The following is a 27,777-nucleotide window of genomic DNA, read 5'->3' as shown; positions in this document are numbered from 1 at the left end:
ATTATAAATAATTTATCTAAAAAAATAAAGATTCTTAAAAATAATTTATTTTTTTAATTGCCTAATGGTAACTTTTTACATTTATCCTAATTATATAGAAGTATCTTACTCAATCTAAAAAGAAATACTGGTTAAAATGCATTTTAATATCATTTTGCAGTGTCATCAGAATTTCAACAGGCTCATTAATACTTCATATAAATATAATTACAATTATTTTGTTCTTGCAAGTCATGTGTCATGAGATTTTTTAATCTGAGCGATTTACATAATGTAAAATTAAATAAAGGTCAAAAACAGATTTATATGCAAGATTGTCTTTATATGGACTTCTATAATCAAAAATTATAGGGCGTACCAAAATTTTTTTTGTCTCCATACTTCGAGCTGTATTTGGCACGTGTGAAAAAATATTAGGTTAATTAGCCATCTGTTTTGGATCTATCCGATTTTTTTTTTATTTTGAACTTTAAATATGATGAGATATGATAATTAGTTTCTCACAGGTGCATCTCAACTACATGAATTGTAATCTCTTTAGAGATACCTGTAAGTAAATTATGTTACATGTAAAGGATTTATTTCTAAAGATGGCACAGGAGACTAAACACGTAATTTAGATAGAAGTGTGCATAGAAAACGTACTTAGTTAGCATCATTAATGCTTATTGTAATTTATTTGTTGCAACAAAGCCAAAAGACTTGAAATGGCTTAATTTTTAAGAAGCTCTTTTTCAAATTAAAGCCAATTTTTCAGCGAGATATTAAGAGTTATTTGTAGACAATTTAAAAGGCTTCGCGAGACATCTTAAGTAAGTATTTCATATTAAAAAGGAAAGGAACTTACGGTATACCTTAATTTTATATTCTGTAGTAAGGGAATCCAGGTCTTTCACTCGCTCTTATATGACCTGCTAATCTGTTACATTTTCGTAAAAAGTTTAACCAACGCAATTGTCGGTCGTGAGGAATTTCTCCAAAAAATAGTTCTCCTTTTGCTGTTAATCTTTGTACTGCTGCCAAAGCTTCAAAACCAGTCAGGAGAAATGGATCGTATTCTCCTGTAGTAATCAAATTGGAATCTTGTATAATACACGAACATAACATGTCTCTACATTTTATTGCATAATTGTTTTTGTACTTACGCCAAACTTCGTAATCGGTATTTTCTATTTCATTAGGCCCATATCCCATTCTCTTAGCATTTGTGGGTGGTATAAATACTCCGTGTGGCCAAAGACGTTCTTCTTGGCGAAGAATCGCTACGTGCGTCCCTATACCAACGAATAATTAACAAGTATTCATACACATTTTCAATTCAAATCATATTTAATATTATTTTATGACTGACCTAACAATTTGCTTATAACCCGATCTTCCAACGAAAGATCTGGCGAATGCAATCTAGGATAACCTTGCAAAGATTTAGCTGGATTAACATGATGTATCCTTGGCTGTATTTGGCTTTTACTGATCGCCGTTGGTGAGCCAAATCTTCTTTCAACCAAGGTGTACGGTGAACCCAGCCTATAAGGTCTATTGTTGAAATGACCACTTGCTATGACTGATGTGTGAAGAAGTCCGGATTGATAATGAGCAACACAAGACGAAATATTTAGTAATATCGCAGTCAAGATGATGAAATCCTAAAATAAAACAAACAAATTAAATTATTATAGAATAAAAATATACATGAAATTAAAGAAACAATGTTCTGTTGGGCATAGTTGTACAAAATTTTGAACAGCAAATTTTGCCTATATTTTTAAAGGTATGCGTTTTTATTATTAACTCTATAACCATGTGGAGATTCATAAAATTCTCAAAATAGCAAACATGGTATTCTTATATGGTATATTTTATAATATGGAGAAAAAGCTTTTAGAATTCACTTCGGAGCTTTGGTTTCTTCGGAAAAGTTTCTTGAGAAAAACATAGGATATATTTGTAAAGAGCTATATTTTTTTATTATACAGCTAAACACTTATTTAAGTATTTTAAATAGAAAGAATTAACCTTTTACCTTGATAATAATTAGTGATTTTTTTCTATTTTATTCATAAAAGGTGACCAAATAAATTTATTTATAGAATATTTAGTAGCAGATTAAAAATTCGGTTCATAACTATAAAATGCTGTAGGTAAACAGACAAAAATTAAACATAATATTAGTCATTAATTCTCCATTATAAAATCTAATCAATCTCCATACAAGCCTAGATTTCATGTGCAATATTTAAATTTTTATAGATTTATATGTACTTGAGATTTATCGACTTTTTTAAAAGTGATTTATATAATATGCACAAGAGATGAAATGGATAAAGATTTTTTCGAGTAAAGTCTAAAACATCATAAAGGAATTTTTAACGAGTTCAACTAAAAATCGATGAATTTTTTACAGTGCAAATTTCAGAATTGTGGAATTTTGTTCATAAAAGTTGGATTCCTAAACCATCAATGTGTAGAGGGTATTGTTGATTATCTTTCAGGAATCTTATAAAACAACACAATATGTGGTTTAGTTTAACTAATAACATTACGTGTTTGTATTTTGATAGAAATATTTAACTACTGGTATATGGCATCGTGTCCCGAGGCAAATTGCTGGAACTTCCCGTACCGTAACGAAATGTTCGAGGAAAATTAAATGTTTTCAAATAGATTATCATAAATACTGTACCATTGTTTAAACTTTATAAGAATTATATAAACTGAATCACAAAGTCAAAATTATTTATTTAAAGTATATAATTGAGCTTTAAAACTTAAGCAGAACTAAAATTGAAATCTGAATTATTTTCGATATACAAAAAAATTTTTTTTTGAAAATACATTTTTTTCAAAAAAAAATTGTTTTGTGAACACAAGCAGAAAGTTTTTTGAATCATTCAATTCGGATGCTTATTTCTCTCAAAAACTGCCATTTTTTGCACATTTAGCTCTGTATCTTCGAAATGGCTCGACCTGCCTTTGCTAAAAATTAATTACCACTTCTCCCAATCATTACAAATTGAATGTTTTTTAGATCATTCACATTGGATGCACCGTTCTCTCAAAAACTCGATTTCTATTTTCTGCACTCTTCGCTCCGTATCTCCATAACGACTAGACTTGCCTTTGCTAAAAATTAATCAGCACATCTCCCTATCAATAAGAATCGAATGTTTTTTGAACCATTCAAATCGGATGATCCGCACGCCCAAAAACGTTAACGAAAAAATGCGAACCACAAAACAAACACACACACATCCATTTTTTCTGGGGTATGCCAAAATGTTTAGAAACCTCTGAAACGTGAAGATATGCAAAAAAAAAATCATTTTCGATTAAAAAATATTATATAGGTATTTTAATATTTTCTCGATAACCCTGTGGAAGGTATTTCGAGATACCAATTTCAAGTGGTGTCGTGAGGAAATAATATTTTCGCAATGCGTTATGTGCTCTACCTGCATATAGAACGTATTTGCTGTTCGTTTTATTGTGCAATTATTACAAATGATGGTCTCAAGTAGTAAAGATCTGCTTCGACGTTTGTCTCAACCTCGCATATAAAGTAGAATTATAATATTATTTTGAATTTAAAATCGTTTATATTATGATGGTACATACAAAAGTAGTGCTATCGATTTATTGTGCGGGTGTCCGAGAGTTTTCATTCAAATTCTACTACCGACCAGGAAAAAACACTAATACAATTAAATTAGGAATAGTTTCAAACAGTTTGTAATTATCAAGTCAATTGAAATTTAATAAACTAGTGGGGTGGGTGGCATTGTGCCTTAAGGCAAATTGCTGGAACTTCCCGTACCGTAACGGAATGTTCGAGGAATACTGAACGTTTTCAAATAGATTATTATAAATATTGTAACATTGTTTAATATTCATAAGAATTATATAAACTGAATTGCAAAGTTGAAATTATTTGTTTAAAGTATATTAGAACTATAGTCAGAATTAAAAATAAAATCTGAATTATTTTCGATATACAAAAAAACTTTTTTTTGGAAAAAAAAAATTGAAACAAGTTTTTTTTTCCAAAATCAATTATTTTGTTAAGACAAGCAGAAAGTTCTTTGAATCATTCAAATTGGACGCTTAGTTCCCTCAAAAACTGCCATTTTTTACATATTTAGCTTCGTATTTTCGAAATAGCTGGGCCTGCCTTTGCCAAAAACTAATAAACACTTCTCCCAATCATTACTAATTGAATGTTTTTTTAGATCATTCAAATCGGATGCTCCGTTTTCTCAAAAACTCGATTTCTACTTTCTGCACTCTTTGCTCCGTATCTCCGAAACGGCTGGACCTGCCTTTGCCAAAAACTAATCAGCTCTTTTCCCTATCAATAGAAATCGAATGTTTTTTGAACCATTCAAATCGGTTGATCTGTGCACCCGAAAACGTGACTGGAAATTTGTATCCATACATACATACACACACATACACACACATCCATTTTTTCTGAGGTATGCCAAAATGTTCAGAAACTTTCAAAACGTCGAGAAATGTAAAAATTTTCAATTTCGATTTTCGGCCCATTACAATAACTTACCCTACGGGAAGTTAACTAGTTAGAGCTAACAGTTAATTTTCAATTATCATGATATTCAATTAATTTAGCTATTGGTGCAGCTTATGTCTATGGAACTGACTACAGAAATTCAACTTGGGGTCTTGAAGTTCAGTATCAAATAAATCTCTATAATTTCTATTTAAACTCATCAACATTATTACCGCCATGACACACGTATTTTATTGTCTTTGATAAAGACTGTAATAATAAACTAGTAGTCACACCTCTTCAGAGGGAATCCATAGCCATCCTATGTTCAAGGCTTTCCTTCCTCTCTGAGACGTCCCTGGTATTTATCTTAAGAAAATGATCACGATAATGTGGATTTAACAGTTGACAAGGGGAGTCACGATCCCACGTGAACAATAACTTACTACTCTTAATATTTTTATTATTGGAGATTCAATATTATCATAAGCACATGGCGCAATGATGAATAAATGTTTGGATGTATGAACAGCTATTAGTCGGTTATAATATGCAATAAATTAATATATATTAGAAGTAGAATTTACATTTTTTAAATTTAGAAGTACAGAGACATTCATTAGTTTACAAAATATATATATATATATATACATATATATATATATATATATATATTATATCTTATATATAAAATTCTTCTCTAATGATGTATAAATTGGTACTCCTCCTAAACGGATTTTACTAAATCTTTTTAGAGTTTGTCGAGGGAAATTTTTAAGATATAGGCAATTATAAAACTATAGTAATACTGTAGAAATAAATGAAAAAAATTGCAAAAACAACATATTGTTTGACATTGACAACATTTCGACACATAAGAACTGTCATCTGCCAAAAATAACTTGAAATTTGAATTTAGTTTAAGGTAGCCTAGACAATATTAGTATATAATATCCATATACATGACTATAAATAAGAAAAATGTAATATCTACAATATTATTGCCAAAAACCAGCTGAGATGTGCCAGAAATTAAAACAATATAAGATATACAACATACGTTTGACACTAGAAAATTTATAATTTAGTTTAATAAATAGCACAATACGTCAAAAATTGCGTATAATGCATGTTGTATTTTGCTTTTACTAAATTATTTAAATACAAAAGAATATTTCTACTTATTAAAAAAAATATTTAGATTTTTGTTTCATGTGTCAAAAATTCATTTGTTTGGCATTGAATATGAAATATTTAGCAAGTTCATGATCTTAGATTGAATAGTGCCATTTGGACTAGGTTTTACAAATTAATTCACCTAAGATTTTAACTAAAGTTATAATGTTTATTGAATTATTAGTAAGAAAAATGTAATTTAGAAATTGTAATTGCCAAAAACAACTAATATAGGGTACGCGATTATAAAAATTATAGACTATTATATAAATTAAAGCAATTATATTGGTTGGAAATAACAAAGGTGATATTGTTCTTTACCGTAGATAAATATTATATATTTATTCTGTCTGAATTCCTTGTATTGATCAACTAAGACCATTAATGGAAGGACATTAAGTAGAATATTAAAAAGGATAGGATAGGGATATTAAAAAATTTGGAACTTAAAATGTAGACGTAGGTACAGGACGTCTGTCGGGTCATCTAGTATATATACACACACACACACACACATATATATATATATATATATATATATATATAAATACAGTTGGAATAAAGAATTTCTAAAGAGCTTAATAATTTAATGATGTTAAAATATCAAATAGTATTTAAGAATGTAATAAAAAACCGTCTCTTTTAAATGAGTAATTTTTTTTTCAAAATCAGAATTACTTACTAAAAACTTTTATATATATGATTTATTGGCTTTATAAGCTAGTACATTAGCCATATACTAAATTACATAATATCTACACTATCTCTTAAAGTCTAGTCTTACGTATATGTATATCATTGTTTTATGTATATTTCTTTTATAATTTTATATTATTAGATTTGATATAAGCATAAAGAGCACGATATAATCTTGTATCTGTCAGCACTAAAAACTAAACTTGATTACTGTTTTCAGCTATCAACCTTATTATAAAATTTTGTGAATTTTCGTAAACTTGAAAATAAAGTTTAAAATTATGAATTTGAGGTGCCACCTTTTTCATAAAAGCATACTAGTTGTACATAATATTTTCAGATATTTGATAGGGAGTTGTAATTTTATTACCAAGTAAGAGCAAATATCCGGGACAATCCAGGACAAATATTGCTTTTAAGAAAAACCCGGAACACCAGATGTTTCTACATACTGAAAATTTAAGTAAATAAGTTTTGAAGTTAAATGCGGTATTGCATTCTTGTCCTCATAACGAAACATATTTTATGTACCATCTTGTTAGTTATTTATCTCACATCGATCTATAATTACTTTACGTACAATTTAAATTCGCTGATAAAACGATAAAAAATATTATCGTGCGTGTACTAACAATAAAACAAATTGATTCTACTGAATATGTCTATTTAATATTTGCCTACAATTTCTATTTCTATTAACATGAAAAGTGCGGACATGCATCAACTTCAAAATTGATTTATGTGCGAATGTTGAAATTGGTGATTATAATTTCCTGATCGCCACAAATTAAATACAAAATAAACTATTATATAAGTGAACGTTTTAATTTGACGATTTTGACCTCGACCCTCATGTATTATTTCTGAACGCGTGACCCTTAGCATACTTCTTTAGAAAATCGATCGAGATGAGATGCTAATTTAATAATATTTGGAATATTAACATTCTGGATGATTTAATCTATTCAAATAGATGAAGGACAGAAATTAGGCGAATTATAGATTAAAATAAAGTGTTTAAACATAGTGCAAATTAGAATGTTGAATGTTTATACATAGCCTTGCCTTTTTTTACAGGTAAAAGCAAAAATATATATTTTTATAGTTAATTTTTTAGATATGATAACATTTCGAATCTCAGAGATAAGTTAATAAATATTTCAGAGAAGTATTTGATATAACTGAATTAATTAGCGAGTAATAGTTTTTGGTCACTGACCTTTAAAATATATACCAAACTCCTAGAATTCTATAAAATAAATTAATTTCATTTCAAGTTCATAATATAACTATAAAAAACATAAAATGTATATGCAAGGAAAAAAAGCAAACTTTTCGCACTTTTGTAAAATCATTTCTTCACAATAATGAATTTTTTTTTTTTAAGTAAAGTTTTTTAAAAAAATCATGAATTATTTGGATATAATAGAAAAATTCAAGAGCAAATGTTATAAACATAAGATAATTAATGAAAATTAAGATTTATAAAAAAGAGGATGTTATGTCTAATATAACCGTATCGATTTTGTATAACTTGAGAAACTTTTCAAGAAGTTCAATTTCTTATGACATAATAATTATTGAGTACTTATTAATTTTAATAATTATCTCTGAAAAGATATTAAAACTAAGGTCCTTTATGGACAGTATTCAATATTGTTCATTTAAAAATATTTTTCTGTTATAATTTATTTTTGTTGAAACCGATGCAGGACAAATAAAAATATATTGCTATAAAAATAAAAGTATAAAAGTTGGAATGAAATACTGGCACAATGATATATTCCTTTAAGGATGTTTCATCGGTGATATGCAATATATAATTATAACTTTTAGAAAGTGCGCAATTCAATCAAACTTGTATGAAAATAGCATAGAAAAAAATTGAAAATTAAAAAAAAATTTTAAGTATAGCTTAGCGAAAAATGAATTAAAAGTGAAAATTCTAAGCAAAATTTTTGAAAATTTTTTCATGCTATTTCCATACAAAACTTTGATTGAATTGCGCTCTATCTAAAAGACAATATTAAGAGCTAAAACTTTCAGAGAATTGTTTTTTATCAATTTGGAACCATTTGAGCACTTGGGAACAAGGAAATTCAAATATGTCCATATTGAGGACCACCCTAATTTATATATATATATATATATATATATATATAAATATATATATCTATATATATATATATATATAAATGATTTTTCTATATCATATCTCAATTTCAAATGAAGTCATCCATCATATTGCAATTGCGTTTCAAATTAGCTGCGACATTTTTGACAAAAGCATTTAATTAGATAAAAACTTTATACTTTGTTGAATTGAAGTAATTAATAATAAATAAATTTTATTTACAATGCAGCAAATTAACATTAGTCTATAACCATGATATTGATATTTCTGGGATCGACAGACATGCTGTGCAGATTCATTATCGATAATCTAATGATTTCCCAATCAAATATTGATGATAAATAGTAAATAATGAGGCTTGATTTCTTTATTTAACACGAGACATTTGCATATGTTATATAAAGAGATGTCATGCAATTGCAAAAAATTTGACAACGATTTCGGAACGAAACCAATTGGAAAGAATAACTCGGTGATGTGTTGAAGATGCAGATTTACAAGAATTAAAAAAATTTACAACATCATATAATTGAGTAACTTTTTATTTTAATTTTGTTTTCATTGTTTAACAGATATAAAAACAGTATTGTTTGTATGTTTGTTTGTTTGCAAATCATTAAAAATAATATATGTTCGTAAAAACATGCGCAATCATAAATGGAACATGACATTGTTTGATCGCAAACGAAAGATAACTTGAGGACTATTGGTTCATATTTGTTTTAGGAAGTACATAACAGTATTCATTTGCATTTATGTTCAATAATAATGAATTTTAAACTTTTTTAAAAAACTTAACTCAAAATTAACAATGCATTAATAAATATGAAAATACATTTTTACCAATAGAGGCTTGTAACAGATTTTTTAAATTAAAATATCATGAGATCCACTTTCTACGATGGATAGTTTCTGTAATTACTCCTCTACCGAATCAAGTCAATATTTCCCAATTTTAATTAATTTTTAGAAAAAGTGTGATGTTACATCTTACCCCGTTTGAGACTAGTTGTAATATCTGAAGAAGCAAGTCGTAACAACCAATAAACTAATAGGGTGTATGGCATCGTGCCTTAAGAGAAATTGCTGGAACTTCCCGTAACGTAATTAAAAATCTTGGTACCGAACTCAAAAAAATTCACAAAAAATGTGAATACACTCTATAAAATATCTGATAATTTGATGTACATATGTCCAATAAACTTTTTTGGGCGTCAAATGCCATTCTTTTAACTTATTTTTATTGAGAGTCCATAACCGCTGGACCTGCCTTCCCAAAAATTTATTTAGTTCTTCAACTTGTTAATACAAGTAAAATGTTTTTTGAATTATTAAAAACGGACTTTCTCTTAAAAACTGAGTTACCGTTTTTGGCACTTTTAGCCCCGTATCTTCGGAACGGCTAGACCTGCCTTCGCCAGAAACTAATCAGCACGTCTCCTTATCAATATGAGTCGAATGTTTTTTTGAATTATTCAAATCGGTTGATCGATGTTCCCGAAATCGTCGAGAACATACACACACACACACACATACATCCATTTTTTCTCAGGTATGCCAAAATATTCAGAAACCTTTGAAACGTAAAGATATATAAAAATTTTCATTTTCGATTTTTTGCGATTACTATAACTTACCCTACGGGAAGTTAATAATGCTTCTGATAATTTTTTCTTTACTTATTTTAAGAGAATTGACTTATTTAAACAAAGAACTATTTATCGTTTAAAATCCCTTTGAAAAATGACTGCCACTAGTTATTCACACTTAATTACACACTACTCTATATTCTTCCTTCTAATAAAAAAACAGAAATATTTTCAACAACAGACATATAAAAATCTTAATCTCAGTTTGATACACTTACTAATCCGCTTTCCAATTGATAAATCAATAAAGTCAACTAAAAGCATCATTCAAAATGTCACTTTTCAAATTACTTTAATTAATACGAGTAATTAATTTTCCTGTGATTTATAACTGCAATATTCAATTATCAACTAGTTAATTTCGCTAATTTCACGGTAGCCACGATTTATGAGATATATTCGTCTCATATTTTCAGTGTAAAATTGCCTTTACTGTGCGTCATATGTTGAAGAAATCACCGTGAAAGTTTTGCTGCCGAAAGATACATTATTCGAGGAAATGCTGTTCGTTAACAAATAATAAATGTCTTCGTAAAACAATATACTATCGAGTTAAATCAACTGATTGTGATTGTATATAATTTTATATAAATTATGTGTGCATATAAGTTATTGCAAAAAATGTAGCTAATTTATTGGTGAGATGAATGAAAGTGCTGTATGAAAGTATAAATATTACAGATTACAATCTGCGTTTCTTTTGTTTTGACAAAAATTATTAACTTGTGGGGTGTATGCCATCGTGTCTCAAGGCAAATTGCTGGAACTTCCCGTACCGTAACGAAATGATCGAGTATTAAATGTTTTCAAATAGATTATTATAAATATTGTAGCATTGTCTAATATTTATAAGATTTATATAAACTGAATTGCAAAGTTAAAATTATTTGTTTAGCCAAAAATAAAAATAAAATTTGATTTAATTTCATATACAAAAAAAATTTTTTTGAAAAAAAAATTTGAAAAAAAATTATTTTGAAACAAATTTTTTTTTTCAAAATCAATTATTTTGTTAAAACAAGCAGAAAGTTCTTTGAATCATTTAAATCGGACGCTTAGTTCTCTCAAAAACTGCAATTTTTTTACATTTAGCTCCTACCTTTGCCAAAAACTAATAACCACTACTTCCAATCATTACTAATTGAATGTTTTTTAGATCATTCAAATCGGATACTCCGTTCTCTCAAAAACTCGATTTCTATTTTCTGTACTCTTTGCTCTTTATCTCCGTAACTGCTGGACCTGCCTTTGCCAAAAACTAATCAGCACATCTCCCTATCAATAGGAATCGAATGTTTTTTGAACCATTCAAATCGGTTGATACGTGCGCCCGAAAACGTGATTGAAAAATTGTATCCATACATACATACACACATCCATTTTTTCTGATTGCGAGGTATGCCAAAATGTTCAGAAACCTTCAAAACGTCGAAAAATGTAAAAAATTTAAATTTCGATTTTTGGACGATTACAATAACTTACCTTACGGGAAGTTAAAAAATATTAACAGCCCGAATGAGAATTTATGTATTCGTCAGAAAAATCGATTTGCTACTTTTAAGTTTCCTCGACGTTTAAAAGCCATACCATGAAACTCGGGTTGATTAGTTTTGCGAAATGATCGGCCAAGCCGTTTCTTTAGAATTAGCAGAAAAGTGCCAAATATTTCATCCATATTTAGCCAAAAAAATAATTTTAATATCTTTCAGGATGCTACATATATATAGCCCCTAGCTCACCTATACCACAATAATTATTTTCATCCTAGCATTTAAGATTTATTCTGCAATCTGCTATAAATTTATGAGAATTCATTAAGGTATTATGTTTCGTTGTGTATCTGATTTCTTGCAACAATTAAAATGGCATTAAAGTATAAATTGCTGAAAAACATTTTAATTGTGGTCGCTTAGGAGTGCCTTATGCAATTCGAAGGGAATTAGAGAGTCGCGTTCAATTCGTTTAATAAACTACCGAGAACATTATAGGGCTCAATAAGATCAAGAAGTAAGATGTAATGTTGTTTGAACTTTACGATTTAATGATTCTGAGATTCTTTGAGATTTAATAACTCTGTAAGGCAATAACTAACGCCTTCAAAATATACATAAAGCTTAGTAGCTGACAGTTACTAGAGGTATACAAATGCCTATTACAAATTTACTATAGTAGGTATTGAGCAAAAGCTTATATTAGTAGGTACAAAGCTTTAATAAGTTACAAAGCTATAATTCGCATAATTTAAAAATAACTAAAGCCTTCAAAATATACATAAAGCTTAGTAGCTGACAGTTACTAGAGGTATAAAAATGCTTATTACAAACTTACTGTATTAGGTATTAAGCACAAGCTTTTATTAATAGGTACAAAGCTTTAATAAGTTGCAAATCCATATTCGAATAATCTTAAATTTATCTTTTTTCTATTAAAAGCTCTCTTGCATCAATAGTACCAATATTAAGATGGGGTGTACTTATTAAAATATCGTTATTAAAATTAAAATCGATGAATTAACTATTTTTATATACTAATATAATTATATCATTACTTCATTAAAATTGTTTTTTCGGATATTGGTTCATTGATTGACTATTTTTCGATACAATTGATTGGGATCAACTTCGGGAACAACAATTAAGGATTCACCTTTTCTATTTATATATTTTGTTTATAATGGATTTTCAGACGACTATGAAAATTTTATAAAACTAACATTTTTGAAAACAATTAAGGAATTTTTTTTAAATTTCTTTCTAAAAAATGTTAAAACTTTGCAAGATCTGAGTAAAAAGACTCAAAATTATATAATTTTGCTCCACCACAGATTTCTTGAAATAATTTAGTCAATTTAGTATAATTTTGCAATGTAGGAATAAATTATAAGCAATGTAATTACTATATATATATACACACAAATATATCTATCTATTTATATAATTATGATATAGATGATATAAGAGAGTGACAAAACTAAGGATATAATTTTAATTTTTCATTTTCCTTCATAAATTTCATAACTAATTATCTTTCGGAATTCGAAATATTTTATAGATAATTACCATTGCAATACACCATATGTGGTAGCACAAGGCAATTAATTATAATTAACATTTTCCATGTATGGTATTCAATTTACAACTTCTCTTGATAAACTGAATTAGTAAAGCAAAAAATAATTGTTATTCTTATCAATTTAGAAACTTTTCTTGCAATTGATAAATAATTGCAGGATAGAATAATAAAGTGATTATAAAATTGGCTTAAACAAGAAAGTCTAGTCAGAAGATAGTACAAATCAGGGGCGTGTTTTTAATTTTATTTAAAGTTATAAATATATTAGAAGAATTAGAACTCTTATCAAAATATATTATTTTAGTTATGCAGTAAACAATTCTGTCAATTAGAATCATTTAGTTCGAAAAGCTTCAGAAGCCAACATCTTTTAAATTTATCTGTTAGAATATTTCACATTAACATTTAAGCGTTGAAAGGATTTAATTTTTTACCCTTTGATGAGTATTACGATGTAGTCTGAAACCTGTGTGTTTTTTTATTTTAGTAAGACTCATGCAATATTGTAATATGCATATGTTAGCAACATTCTTTATTACAAAGTTGCTGGTCGTACTCGTCATCCTAGTTGCTTCTAAGCGCAAACTTACTATAACGATTATTACTGACGCAGGCAAAATTAAATAGGTAATTTAAATTATATTTACACTATAGTATCAAAAAAAAAAATCAATATATAAGATAAGTAGTCAGTAAAATAAAAGAACTAGAATTTTCCAGAATTAAGAAATACTGCCTTCTTATTATTACCCTCACACTGATATCATATGAAATTATAGTAGTTAATTAATTAGTAGCTAAGAGAGCGTCCATTAATAACGTGATCGATTTTTTAAGGATTTTTGGACCCCCATCGGGTGATGCGTGGTGATATTCAAGATTACCCCCCACCCCCACCAAACATCACGTGTATTTTTAGTAACGAGAAATATCTGTAAAATATGATTTTTTTAAATGTTTGGATTTTTTTTTAAAAAAAATCATGTAAAAAATAAATACACGTAATATCTTACAATATCCCTCCTTCCCTCACGTGATATTTCGCGATTTTTTGTCTAATAGACGAACCTATTAGTTAACAAAATAGAAAAAACAAATATTATCATTTCCATAAACTTTAATTGCTATTTGAATGAATAATGAGTAGAAAAAATAATTTTCTTTTAGCATATAATTAGTAGCTAAGGGTAGTCTAATGAACGAACTTATTAGCTAACAAAAGTAGAAAAAACTAATAATATTATCATTATCAACTTTTATTGCTTTTTGAATTAATATTCAGTAGTAATGTAGTAATTAAGTAATAATGAGTAACAAAATTAATTTTTTTTTCATAATTATTTGATTTTAAAAGTATTCTTTTCAAATATGAATTTTATAGTAATTTTTTTTTAAAACAATGTCATCAAATTCCCATAATAAATAGAGTTTGCTTTACCCTATTAGTTAGCAAAGAGAAATGTTAAACCTGAAGGCACAACAATTTTGATTTGGTTTGTATTTACTATGTTGATAGATGTTCATCTTGTGTATGAACAACAATCATCTTACTTTGGATTCGACATATTTAAACTCCTAATTTATTCAATAATATTTTATATAACATTTAGGCTATACAAAACGTTATAAAAATAATTGATTAAAAGTTAACTGTGAAACAAATGTAGAAACTATTATAGAAAATACATTCATTATAAATATAATAGGTAATTAATGTCTCCAAAATAAAACTAATTATTCAAACGAGAAGAAAAATTATTAATCGCGTTTTTGCAATATTATTATAACTTTTATCATATTACAAAATTATCATTCTGATGTAGTAAAATTACAATATGTCTTTTTAGATTGCAACGACCAAACGAAGTTTTTGATAGACGGTAAAAGTCACGATATTCATCTTGTCCATTGACCATTGACTTCTGAAATGTCCCAGTCGAAATGTCTCTGTAAGGCTTGCCTTCTAATATTAAGTAAATGCATTTAGGTTTCCAAACCATTCTACAACGAACGTTGGATTTACAAACTTAGAAATATCGCTGAAGGTACAAAGATCTAGTACTTCTGAAAATATAATAAATACTTATATGAATCAGGTCTCTATCTTTTTTTTCTTAATTTTATTTGAAAAGCTTATGGGTTCTATAAGCTGTTGTGTTTAATATCTTACAAATTACGTTTGTTTTATTACAGATGGCAACCCAAACAGTTGTCATATCTCTGTATGATAAATTTTTATTACAATCTCTGTAATAGGGCAAGTATGGTGCAACAATGTCGGATTAGGGCTATTTTCCCTTGGAAACATATTGCTATTTATATTTCCAAGTGAAATTCGTTGTCAATGTTGCCAATCAGGTCTCTGTAGAACGATTATTTGTAATTTCTTTGTAAGTTTCAGATGTCATAAATTGGTGCAGATAAAATTTCGCATTTAGAGCATTACCTATTGCAGTACATATGTGTATATTTCTCTATGTTGCATATTATTTTTGTTCGGTTATGATTTATCGATGTTCTTAAAATACCACCATTGAAATGGCAGTTTGACAATAACTCGGTAAGAGTCGTAACCGCATTACAATTAACACATAAGGCGTGATCATCAATCGTTGCATATCCAAGGACTATTTTACTTTTGCCTAACACGCCAACTGCCGCTGGCTTAGGTGAAGTGTTTGAAAAGCTATTCACATTTCCATATGTTAATCATGCTAAATAGTTTTAAAGCGAAATCCAAATTTAAATAAATTGAACATAATAGGGACTCAACCATTCAAACAATAAAAAAATAATTACATATTTTTAAATTATCATTCAAAAACAATTAGAGAACGTTTGTACCGAATTACAGTCGTCATAACAGCTATTACTATACTGATTTTGAGATAGTGTCCAAAGGGAGAATGATGAAATATGATAGTTCGAACAAGTTCCCATCATTGCTTTCAGTCAGTGCCTTACATATGTTCAAATCTCCATTTGATTTACTTTTCTCCAACAACTAGTATATTAACACAATTATTGGCGACCAAAAAAAGTGGCACAACCGTACCCAGTCTTCCTTACCAGTTTCAATATCATGATTCTAATAGAACCTGCAGGGTTTGACACAAACTGGATATTTCCAAAAAATAAATTACCTGCCAAATTATTCACCTTCACCCTGAGGAGAAATATTTGCCCACCTGTTGTATTGTTTAACCAAAGGTTGCAACAGACAAATGTAGTTAAATACTTGGGCTTGCACCTCGATGCCACACTAACATGGAAATATCATATTCAAAAGAAACGCCAACAGCTGAAAATCACGAGAAGAAAACTATACTGGTTGTTAAATCGAAAATCTCAGTTGAGCACATGAAACAAACTTCTTCTGTATAAAGTCATGTGAAAACCAATTTGGACGTACGGAATACAGCTTTGGAGAACGGCGCGCAAATCCAACATCGCCATAATTCAAAGATTTCAAAACAAAATTTTGAAAGAAATTATAAACGCACCGAAGTATGTCCCAAATTGGTTAGTTGGTTCATACACATTTGAACATAAACACAGTTAAGGAAGAAATTGAAAAGTTCAGTATGAGATAGAGAACCACCCAAATATCATGGCCAAAAACTTAATAAAAAACCATGGCAATGATCGGCTCTGAAGAAAACGGCCCCTTTGTGATATTCTTTAGTAATCCTATAATATGTACAATTACTCGTAGGCTTTTTTGAATTTTTTTCACATCAGGACTACATCTATAAGCTAAACATATCCAACCTCGATCGGATCACCACTGGGTGACCATTCGACATTTTTTCCTTATTTGAAGCCATTAAAATTACTGAATGTTGTTTATAACGACAGATTGTAATTCATAAATGTAAATAAAAAAAATCTGCCAAATTATTACGAAATGTATCTTTAAATTACTTTTACTTCTGTCCCAATTAGATAAAACAGTCGGTCATATTTTGTGACAATTCGCAACATTAATTTAAGATAGTTTAAAGTATTAATTGAATATTGACATCTATATTTCAGTTTTTATCATTACCTCAACATTAGACTTCAATTTATCTAAACAATTTATGATTTGTCTGACACTGTTCGAGCAGCTCTACGAATTCACTTAAAACAGAAGAATGTACTCCAACTACTATAAGATTACCATAAATAACATTTATTTTATTGCAAATCCAAGGTACCAAATCACTTTCAAATTTGTTATCTGATATCTAATGTAATGAATGAATGCTATTACATTAGTATTGCATTGTAATTTAAAATTGAAAATACTATTATTTTCTTACTAATAGAATAATATTTCATATTATTTTTTTTTACTAAATTTATTACAAATTGAAATGATCATTGAATAAATTATTACAAATAAATTTGAATAACAATACAATACAGCTGTAATAGCAATATTTAGAAAATTAATATTATTGTAGAAAATTTTACAACTTTTCAATGATTGAATAATTAAATGCTGATGTATCTATCTATATGTATATATCTAAACATCTCAAGCGAAACTAATGCGTGTAATTCTTGAATGAAGTCCGTGAATTTTTATTCAATGCATTTTAACATTTATAGCCTAATTGTTCAATGATCTTTTTCTGGCTGTTATTAAGTTATATAGTTTGAATTAAGATGATATTGACCTCGGACAATAATTTATAAATATGCATTTTATATATCAGTATTAGATCATGAATGAATCAAAATGCACGATTATGCTTGTATACAATGAAGGTCTTCACACCTAATTTAATTATTTACTATACAAATAATTATTTAATTTTTAAATTCCAATCGTGGACTATTCATATTCATGTTCATGGTCTGTTGAATGCAAAAAAATGTGAAAATTTTTCAACAATATTACGATTTATGGGTAGCTAGTTAAAATACATGATTTACTTAGAAAGAGAAACCTAAGAAAAGACAAAAATATATACAAAAAAAAATAAATGATATTAAAGCAAATAGCTATATGTGATATAAAACTTTTACATCATATAGGAACTTTTCGATATCTTCTTGCTACGTCAATGTTTAATCTAAACATATTTTGAGAGACAAATCATTATGTTAATTTATCAAACCTATACTTTTCTTATCAATTTATTGCATCGTTGATGATTTGAACTAAAAAAGTTCAAAGAAAGCTATATGATAATAACTACTGAATTAATGCTGACTAAGGTTAGCAAATAATATTGCCACTACTAAACACCATTCTTCCAAATATTAATATATTAAAGAAGAATTATGTAAACCAAAAGAATCAATTTTATTTCTAGTATAAATTTATTATTTATACTTTGTCGTTTGTAAGTGACAAAACTAGCACCTTGATGATGATAAGTGGCAAACAGCAGTGCTTCGTAAGTGAGGTCCCTTCACCAGGGTTTCGAAACTCAAATTGCGTGGAAACTCCTTATAAGATCTTATATTTATGAAACATTGATCAGAAAAGAATACAAATTCTATAGAAGGAAAATAAAGAAATAATTATTATATCAAATTTTAAATCTTTTGAGAAAAATCTTTTATGATGAAATTGGAAAATGAATAAAGAAAAGCTTTTTGAATTCTCAGAAATATTAATTAAGCAATGTTTTATTTTTTAATGAAACATACATAGACAAACAAACTAAAATGATCAAATGACAAACAGTGCAGTTAGATAAGCTTAGTCATTCAACTGAAATAACCATGAAATGTTAAAAATTTGAAATTTATAACAAATATATTGAAGAATCCAAAATATTAACTAAATAAATATGTTTTCATTTCTATTCAACAAAGAATCCAAAATGATCAGGTTTACAAAGACACTTGTATGATCTAAAAATATACAAGAGTGTAATGAAACCAATATGGACATATGGTTAGAGTTATGGGGCACTGATCAAAATCAAATATTGCGATAACAGAAAGAACTCAAACCAAGATTCTAATAATGAAATCAATTCTTAAAGTACCGTGGTATGTCATCAATTTCGCAATATACAAAGACCTAAAAATGTTAACGGAAAACAATACAAGAACGTGCCTTAATTCATAGAAACAAATTAGAGACCCACCCAAATCCAATAGTGGAAGACATCCTGCTACCGCAAAACAATAGAAGACTAAAAAGGATATGGCTATTGGATTACTAAGATATATCACTGGATCATCTTAGATAATACATTCTTATTATTAACACCCCGTGAAAATAAAAATTTCTATATATTTTCAAAGTTTCAAAGGTTTCTGAATATTTTGGCATACCTTAGAAAAATGGATGTATGTGTGTGTGTGCTGATACAAATTTTCGTCGAAGATTTCGGAAACACGGATCAACCGATTTGAGAATTTAAAAAACATTTGTATTGATAAGGAGCTGTGCTGATTAGTTTTTGACATAGGCAGGTCTAGTTTAGTGTACAGTTTAGCTGATAGATCTCATCATTACGTTTCTGATTGCTAAAATGAAGTAAAATAAAAAACTTGTATAATTGGTGTAAATGGAAAAAAATTAAGACAATAAAACATATAGTAAATAACAAAAATGTCGCTAAGTTTGAAATCAGCTACCACCCAAACGATCTGATTGCAAGCCTTTACAACACCACACATAATATAAGATTAAAAAGAATACAATTAATAGATCTAACACATTAATCAAGAATAAGTTGTTCTACCATATTATTTAAAATAGGTGTGTGTATGTATGTGTATATGTAGTCTGTGTAATGTTCTTTGTTTATAATTGTGTGTATATTTGAGTTTCTTTTTTTTCTTTATTATACCAAAATTTAAATATAATTTAGTACACTAATAAAAGGTAAACCACTGGGTTTTCCTTTTAAAATTTAATGTTATTTGTCAAACTAATTACTCAATGTCTTTCCATTTAGACAGATTGTAATTTATAAGGTAATAAAAAAAAAATAAAAAAAAGTTTGAAATCAATGCTCCTCACGGCCTATCGTTGCCCGTCGGCGCGAGTAATCCATAATGCTCAACTATTACCGAAGAACAAGTGTCGAGCAAATCGAATGCAACCACTCTTCAGATATCAGAGCGGCGTGGGAAACTGCTTTAGGTATTGGCACTTGCTTGCTCATGTCATTGGCAAATATCATAAATATCATTTATAGATATTGATTCTTAAAGATGATATTAACGATTATAGTGTCAGGAATTTTAAACCCGAGGCGTCCGAAGAAGATACTTTATTAAGTGTTCGAAGTTAACTTACCTATCTCAAACCATTTTATTCAATTAAGCACCGCTTTGTATATTGAAACAAATAATTTATAATATTCTAAAAAGTCATCGTCGCATTGGCTATTTTGTATTTGGTTTTTATTATATAATGTGACACCTGAATTTTCATAATTTTGTTAGAAGCAATGTCTCGGATTCAGGTTTTTTGTCCCCAATGATGTTCTTATTAACTTCCCGTAGGGCAAGTTATAGTAATCGCAAAAAAATCGAAAATGAAAACTTTTATATATCTTTACGTTTCAAAGGTTTCTGAGTATTTTGACATACCTCAAAAAATAGATGTATGTGTGTATGTGTGTGTGCCGATACAAATTTTCGTCGACGATTTCGGTAACACCGATCAACCGATTTGAATGATTCAATGATTCGTATTGATAAGGAAACGTGCTGATTAGTTTTCGGCGAAGGCAGATCTAGCCGTTCCAAAAATACGGGTTTTTAAGAGAACGGAGCGTCCGATTTTAATATTTTAAAAAACATTTTACTTATATTGACAAGATGAAGAACTGATTAAATTTTTGGGAAGGCAAGCCAGCGGTTATGGACTCTCAATAAAAATAAGTTAAAAAATGTCATTTGGCGTTCATAAATTGGAGATATGTACATCAAATTATCAGATACTTCATAGAGATTTTAATAATGTGTACACATTTTGTGTAAATTATTTTTGACTCCGTACCAAGATTTTTAATTTTGGTACGGGAAGTTGCAGCAATTTGCAATAAGGCACGATGCCATGCTGCCCACTAGTTTATTTTGCATTTGGTTTTTATTATATAATATGACACAGGTCCTGGATTTTCACCTTGCGTTCATAATTTTTTTAGAAGCAATGTCTCGGATTCAGGTTTTTTGTCCCGAATGATGTTCTTATTTTCCATATTGATTTGAAATATATCAACTAGAATTATTTTCGGTTTCAGGTTTTTTGTTCCCAATGATGTTGTTATTTCCCATATTCATTTCAATATATATCAACAAGAATTATTTTTATAAAATTTTAACCGGAACAACTGTGTATGTGAATCAAAATTCGTAATTTTAGTCGGGTAGGTTGAAGCGATATTACTAATATAATTCAACCTATTGAATTGGATTATAAAAAATGTGAAGAATTATATACACTGTTTAAAAGCAAAATAGACCATAGATGCAAAATAAAAAAAAAAGTTTGTACTCACAATCAAAAATTCTGATTACAAAAATTTGGCCCAATTATAAATAAACTAGCTGTAAGTGGAATTCTGTCTTAAGGCAATTAGGGCATCGTGCCTTAAGGCAAATTGCTGGAACTTCCCGTACCAAAAATTTTTATTTTTTTTAAAAACGATTAACATTTTTGAAAAAATAAGATTTTTGAGAAACTATAAATTGGACAAAAAATTAGTTTTTTTTTGAAAAAAAAAAATTTAAAAAAAAAAATTTTTTTTTTTTAAAAAAAAATTTTTTTTGAAAAAAATTTTTTTTTCTTTATTTCGACATATTGTAGAAGATCTGAACTTTTTTTTCAAAGCAATCGTACTGCTTTAACTACATAGGGACAAAATATAAAGCGCGTAAGCGCCGCGTCGCTGTCTAACGCATAAGCATTGGTACGGAACCCATAGGAATGTTAACAAAATGTATACTTATTGTTAAAATCTCTATAAAATATCTGATAATTTGATGTGCATATGTCTAATGATCATTTTTGACCGCCAAATGGCTCATTTTTTTACTTTTTTCTCTATATCTCCGAAACCGCTGGACCTACCTTTATGAAAGTTGTATCGATTCTTCATCTTGTCAATACAAATAAAATGTTTTTTGAATTATTCAAATCGGACGCTCCGTTCTCTTAAAAACTGAGTTACCGTTTTCGGAACTTTTTGCCCCGTATCTTCGGAACGGCTTGACCTGCCTTTGCCAAAAACTAATCAGCACGTCTCCTTATCAATACGGATCGAATGTTTTTTGAATTATTCAAATCGGTTGATCCGTGTTCCCGAAATCGTCGACGAAAATTTGTATCCGCACATACATACACACACATACATACATACACACACACATACACACACACATACACACACACATACACACACACACACACACACACACACACATACATACATCCATTTTTTCTAAGGTATGCCAAAATGTTCAGAAACCTCTGAAACGTAAAGATATATAAAAATTTTCATTTTCGATTTTTTTGCGATTACTATAACTTACCCTACGGGAAGTTAATAAAATTTAATGAAATGAAAAATATGATATTGCCCCACATACACATACGCACATACACTTTTTCAAATATCATCAAACGATTCAGAATTACTTAAAACGTTAATAAAAATTAGACAATAGAATTTTCTAGCAAAAACAATCTTCGGCAAGTTAAAAAAATAAATAAAAAAAATTTCAAGTTATTTTAACTTGGTTACACATTCACTACAAGTTACCATCAAGAAAAAAATATGGTCATATTCATAATGCGGCAATTATATTTCTTTGCACAAGAAACAGTTAATAGTAATTGAATATTTTTACAAATTTCGAAACTTTATGATTAAGATTTAATTCATACATGTCTGAAACTGAGGTTCTATAAGTTTTTTGAATCTAACTTGCAATTATCATTTAATTGTTTGCTAGAGGTATACATTTACAAGAATTATATGCGCGATTGTTTTATGATTTACTGTTTCAAAACGTTCATTATGATTACTCAATTGATTCGGATTCGTTGATAGGAATTCATTAAAATATTTGTGAATTCAATATTGAACAACCAAAAATTCCTTAATTTTTTATTGTAATTACAATTTCACAACGAAATTTGCAGTAAGTTTAATGAGACATAACCCGAACATCCAGTGCGATGGGATGAGATAGCTTCGGACACAGACAATTGACGCAATGAGACTTATAATTGATCAAAGAAATCTGGCACAAAAAATAATTGATAGCTTGTGTAAGAATTTAATCTCTGTTTGGCCATCGACATCGTATTGTTTACCATAAACAATTTGGCTGGCTGTTAACATTTCTATCTATATATTAATTAAAACTGAAATAATGGTCTTGTTGATATCTTTTCGAATAATTAATTATTACAAAAACGTATTTTTTTTATTTCATTTAGTAATTACAACTGTCTATAAATATGACATCTAGTAATTACGAAAACGTATTTATTGATTTATTGTAATCGGTTTGTTATGACAATAATGATATGGCAAAATTGTCAAATGTTAATTGATATTATGATATAATCAATTTATTTTATAAATTATTAACTTCCTAAAAGAAAAGTTTGTTTTCGCGAAAAAATCTTATTTACCAACTTCCTGTAGGGTAAGGTAAGTTAGTAATCGCAAAAAGATCTAAAATGAATTTTTTTATATATTTTACGTTTCGAAGGATTCTGATCACTTTGGCATACCTTAACAAAAAAATGGATATGTGTGTGTGTGCGAATACAAATTTTCATAGACGATTTTGGGAACATGGATTAATCGATTTGAATAATTCAAAAAACTTCACAAAATTTGAATAATCCTGATTAGTTTTTGCCAATGCAGAGGTAGCAGTTTTGAAGATACGGGGTATACTTTTTCCAATGGTCTCAAGCGATATAGAATGACTTGAAACGTCGAGGAAACATAAAATTAGCAAATTGGATTTTTGGGCGAAAACAAGCTTCTCCTTCGGGATGTTAATTAATATATTGATTTCTTATTGATTAAGTTGATTATGCATAGGTATAGAAAAGTTTATGCAACTTGCCTTAAGATATAATGCCACTTACAAATAGCTTATTTTATTTTATTCATACATAATGAATTTATAAAAAATTGTTTTCAAGAGTTCTATTTCTTCTGAGAATACAGTATAAACAGAAATGAGCAAATAATAATAAGAAGATTATTACAATTGATTTTGTTGTAAGATATTATTCCGTATTTCACAAAAAGAAACTTTATAATTTGGATGTCATTTTTCAACATCAATAAATTATAATAAAAAACGTGCTTTGAATGTAAGATGTTTGAAATTATCAAAGTGCTTTACGTGAGATCTGCTACTTATTGTTCGAGATTATTTTACATATATATATATATATATATATATATACATTAGGCTGGTCCTTAAAATGGTCATTTTCGAATTTCCTTGCTCCCAGAGGCTTAAATGGTTCCAAATAGATAAAAAACAATTCTCTGAATTTTTTAGCTCTTGCCATTTAGATAAAGCGCAATTCAATCAAAGTTTTGTATGGAAATAGCATGGAAAAATTTTCAAAAATTTAAAAAATGTTTTTTAGATGTAATTTGGCAAACAAATGGATGAATAAAGCTCCTTCATTTGTCGCTAAGTTATACCTAAAACATTTTTTTTAAATTTTCAACATTTTTTCCATGCTTTTTCCATACGAAGTTTTATTGAATTGCGCTCTATCTAAATGTTAATATTAAGAGCTAAAACTTTTAGAGAATTGTTTTTTATCAATTTGGAATCATTTGAACCCCTGGGAGCAATGAAATTCGAAAATGACCATTTTAAGGACCACCCTAAAATACATACAAAGATAGTTAAAAATTGTCAGATACCCTAATACCATGTATTTTCAATGGCACTCACCATTTCTGTATTTCTTATTATTTTCATTAGGAATTAGATTTTTCTTTCTTGCCATTCGAATGGCAAAAATCTATTTTATGAAATTTAAAACTTGTAATTATCAATTGAACCGTTTTACGAAATTTATCTGTTAATATTTTTTGCGTACTAATGTGCGAAGATTGTTTCCTGTTGGCCAAGACGTGTTTTACAAATATTTGCATCATTAATCAGGTTTTGACCTCTTAACTTTCTGTGTATAATTATTTTTCGTTTTTGTAAAAAAAAGTGATCAAATATTGTTTTTAATCGATGACATATTAATAATTTAACATTTATTGGAACTTACAAGTGCAAATTATAACGCAAGACTTCCGGTTTTTTATTTAAATAATTTTATAATAGTTCATAAGTATATCAGACATGTAATATGTAAAAAAGAGTGAAATATGTTAACAACATAGGTAAATATTAATAGATATATAACACATGCACATATACACACATTTGACAAATTTCTATATAATTTATTCTTGAAATTACTATATTTACAATATTTTAAAGACAAAATTATTTATTATCGAATATATTTGGATGGCATATTTTGTGGAAGACAATATTTTTATGGTTTTTCTGTGTTAGTTAGTTTCAATTGATACAATAAAATATAATATTGGAAGTCAAAATTTATCAAACGCAATTAGTGAAGATGAAACACACATTATACAGGTATTCATCCAGTTATTGAAAGGAAAAACTAAGTTATATTTAATTTTAAGAAAAACCTTCGTACGTTTCGAACTCCAGGTTGACCCTTCTTCAGTGGATAAAAAACACAAACTATTCAAAAAAAACACACACACATACACAAACCACAATGAACAGAAAATTTGTATAACGGTCATATTATATATATATATATATTAGGGTGGTCCTTAAAATGGTCATTTTCGAATTTCCTTGCTCCCAGGGGTTCAAACGGTTCCAAATAGATAAAAAACAATTCTCTGAAAGTTTTAGCTCTTAATATTAACGTTTAGATAGAGCGCAATTCAATCAAAGTTTTGTATGGTAATAGCATGGAAAATTTTTCAAAAAGTTTAAAAATGTTTTTTAGATGTAATTTAGCGAACAAATGAATGAATAAAACTCATTCATTTGTCGCTAAGTTACGTCTAAAACACGTTTTTTTAATTTTCAATTTTTTTTCCATGCTCTTTCCATACAAACTTTGATTGAATTGCGCTCTATCTAAACGTTAATATTAAGAGCTAAAACTTTCATAGAATTGTTTTTTATTTATTTGGAACCATTTGAGCCCCTGGGAGCAAGGAAATTCGAAAATGACCATTTTAAGGACCACCCTAATATATATATATATATATATATATATATATATATATATATATATATATATATATAGCTCGAGTATTAAAATATAAAGATAAAATAGATAAGTTTTATCTATTATATTTAATAGCACAAGTGCTTATTTTTGAAAAAAGTCAGGTTTCAATAATTTAAATATGAAATGTGAATTGTAATTGAACTAATTAAAAAAAGTGTATAAATTAAAAAAAAGTGTTTATTTTTAACGATTTCTGAAGAAAGGGACATCTCATGTTCCCGAAATGTAGAAAAGACATGTATGAAAAAAGAAATATTTTTTTGGGCACATAAAATAGAAAAATATATAAAGAATTTGTAGACAAAAGTAAAGAAAAATACGTTTGCATATATAAAAATGCACAAAAATTTTGGTTGTTTTTAATGGTTCTTCAAGAAGAAGACATCTCTCATCCTCGAAACGTAGAAAATATTTATAATTGACAAATGAAATAATTTTTTGAGCATATAAAATATAATAATATGTAGGCATTTGTAAGTAAAATGATATGTTTATATCAATATACGAGAACAAATTAATTACATGATTTTTTTTACTATTGTAGCAATCTTTTGAATGGATTATTATTTTCATGAAGTTTTCACGAATGAATTTATGAAATATATTTTGTCAACTAAGTGTACACCAAAATAATGTACATATAGAAAATTATAACAACGCACATAATATTTTATAATTCAATTATTACATACCACATTCTGTATATCCAATAAACTTTTTCTAACCATTTTTAATCTGCTCCTTGCAAAGCACAGTAAAATACAAATTTTATCTTTATGTTCGACAGATACAATTGATATTATTGCACTAATCACGTAACTTGGTCCACAAGTTTGAATCTTCGACAGTTGCATACGAAATAAGAGTATGGGATGTGTGAGAGCGTACATTTATGTTGCATGAGGAGCTTTAAGAAGGGAACGCTCAAGCTCACCTCATAGATTGCGAATGGCCATCAGAAAATATACAGGGCAAAATCGCATGATATAAGTATATATATAAATATTGTTGTGTTCAAAATACACTAAATATTATATGAACCAAATCGTTAAATTATTTAAATTACGTTGCCAAAAGTTTTAAAATAAATTGCCATTTTATTAAAGCATCAAGGCATTTTTTCGCTATATCGAAAGCACGAATCAACTGATTTGAATGATTCAAAAAAACATTCGAAAGAGATTTGCTAATTAGTTTTTAGTAAGTCCAGTCTTTCCGGAGATAAGGAGCAAAAAGCACAAAATTA

General features: G+C 28.0%; 1 protein-coding gene across 1 annotated transcript; it reads right to left on the bottom strand.

Annotated features, from left to right (window-relative positions):
- Positions 1-263: 263 nt before the first annotated feature.
- Positions 264-27,259, bottom strand: LOC113371057. Its single transcript, XM_026611705.1, has 5 exons — positions 27,224-27,259; positions 1,352-1,646; positions 1,146-1,274; positions 855-1,061; positions 264-547 (listed from the first exon to the last, which is right to left on the bottom strand). The coding sequence occupies exons 1-4, from the start codon at positions 27,257-27,259 to the stop codon at positions 862-864; spliced, it is 660 nt and encodes a 219-aa protein (XP_026467490.1). The 3' UTR covers positions 264-547; positions 855-861.
- Between the last annotated feature and the right edge of the window lie 518 nt (positions 27,260-27,777).

The sequence above is a fragment of the Ctenocephalides felis genome, unplaced genomic scaffold (genome assembly GCF_003426905.1).
Source record: "Ctenocephalides felis isolate EL2017-DRISC unplaced genomic scaffold, ASM342690v1 CF-g0.4_SCAFFOLD_01492, whole genome shotgun sequence".
NCBI lineage: Eukaryota > Metazoa > Arthropoda > Insecta > Siphonaptera > Pulicidae > Ctenocephalides > Ctenocephalides felis.
Note: the sequence above shows the minus strand (reverse complement) of the source record. Positions and strands in the feature narration are given on the sequence as shown.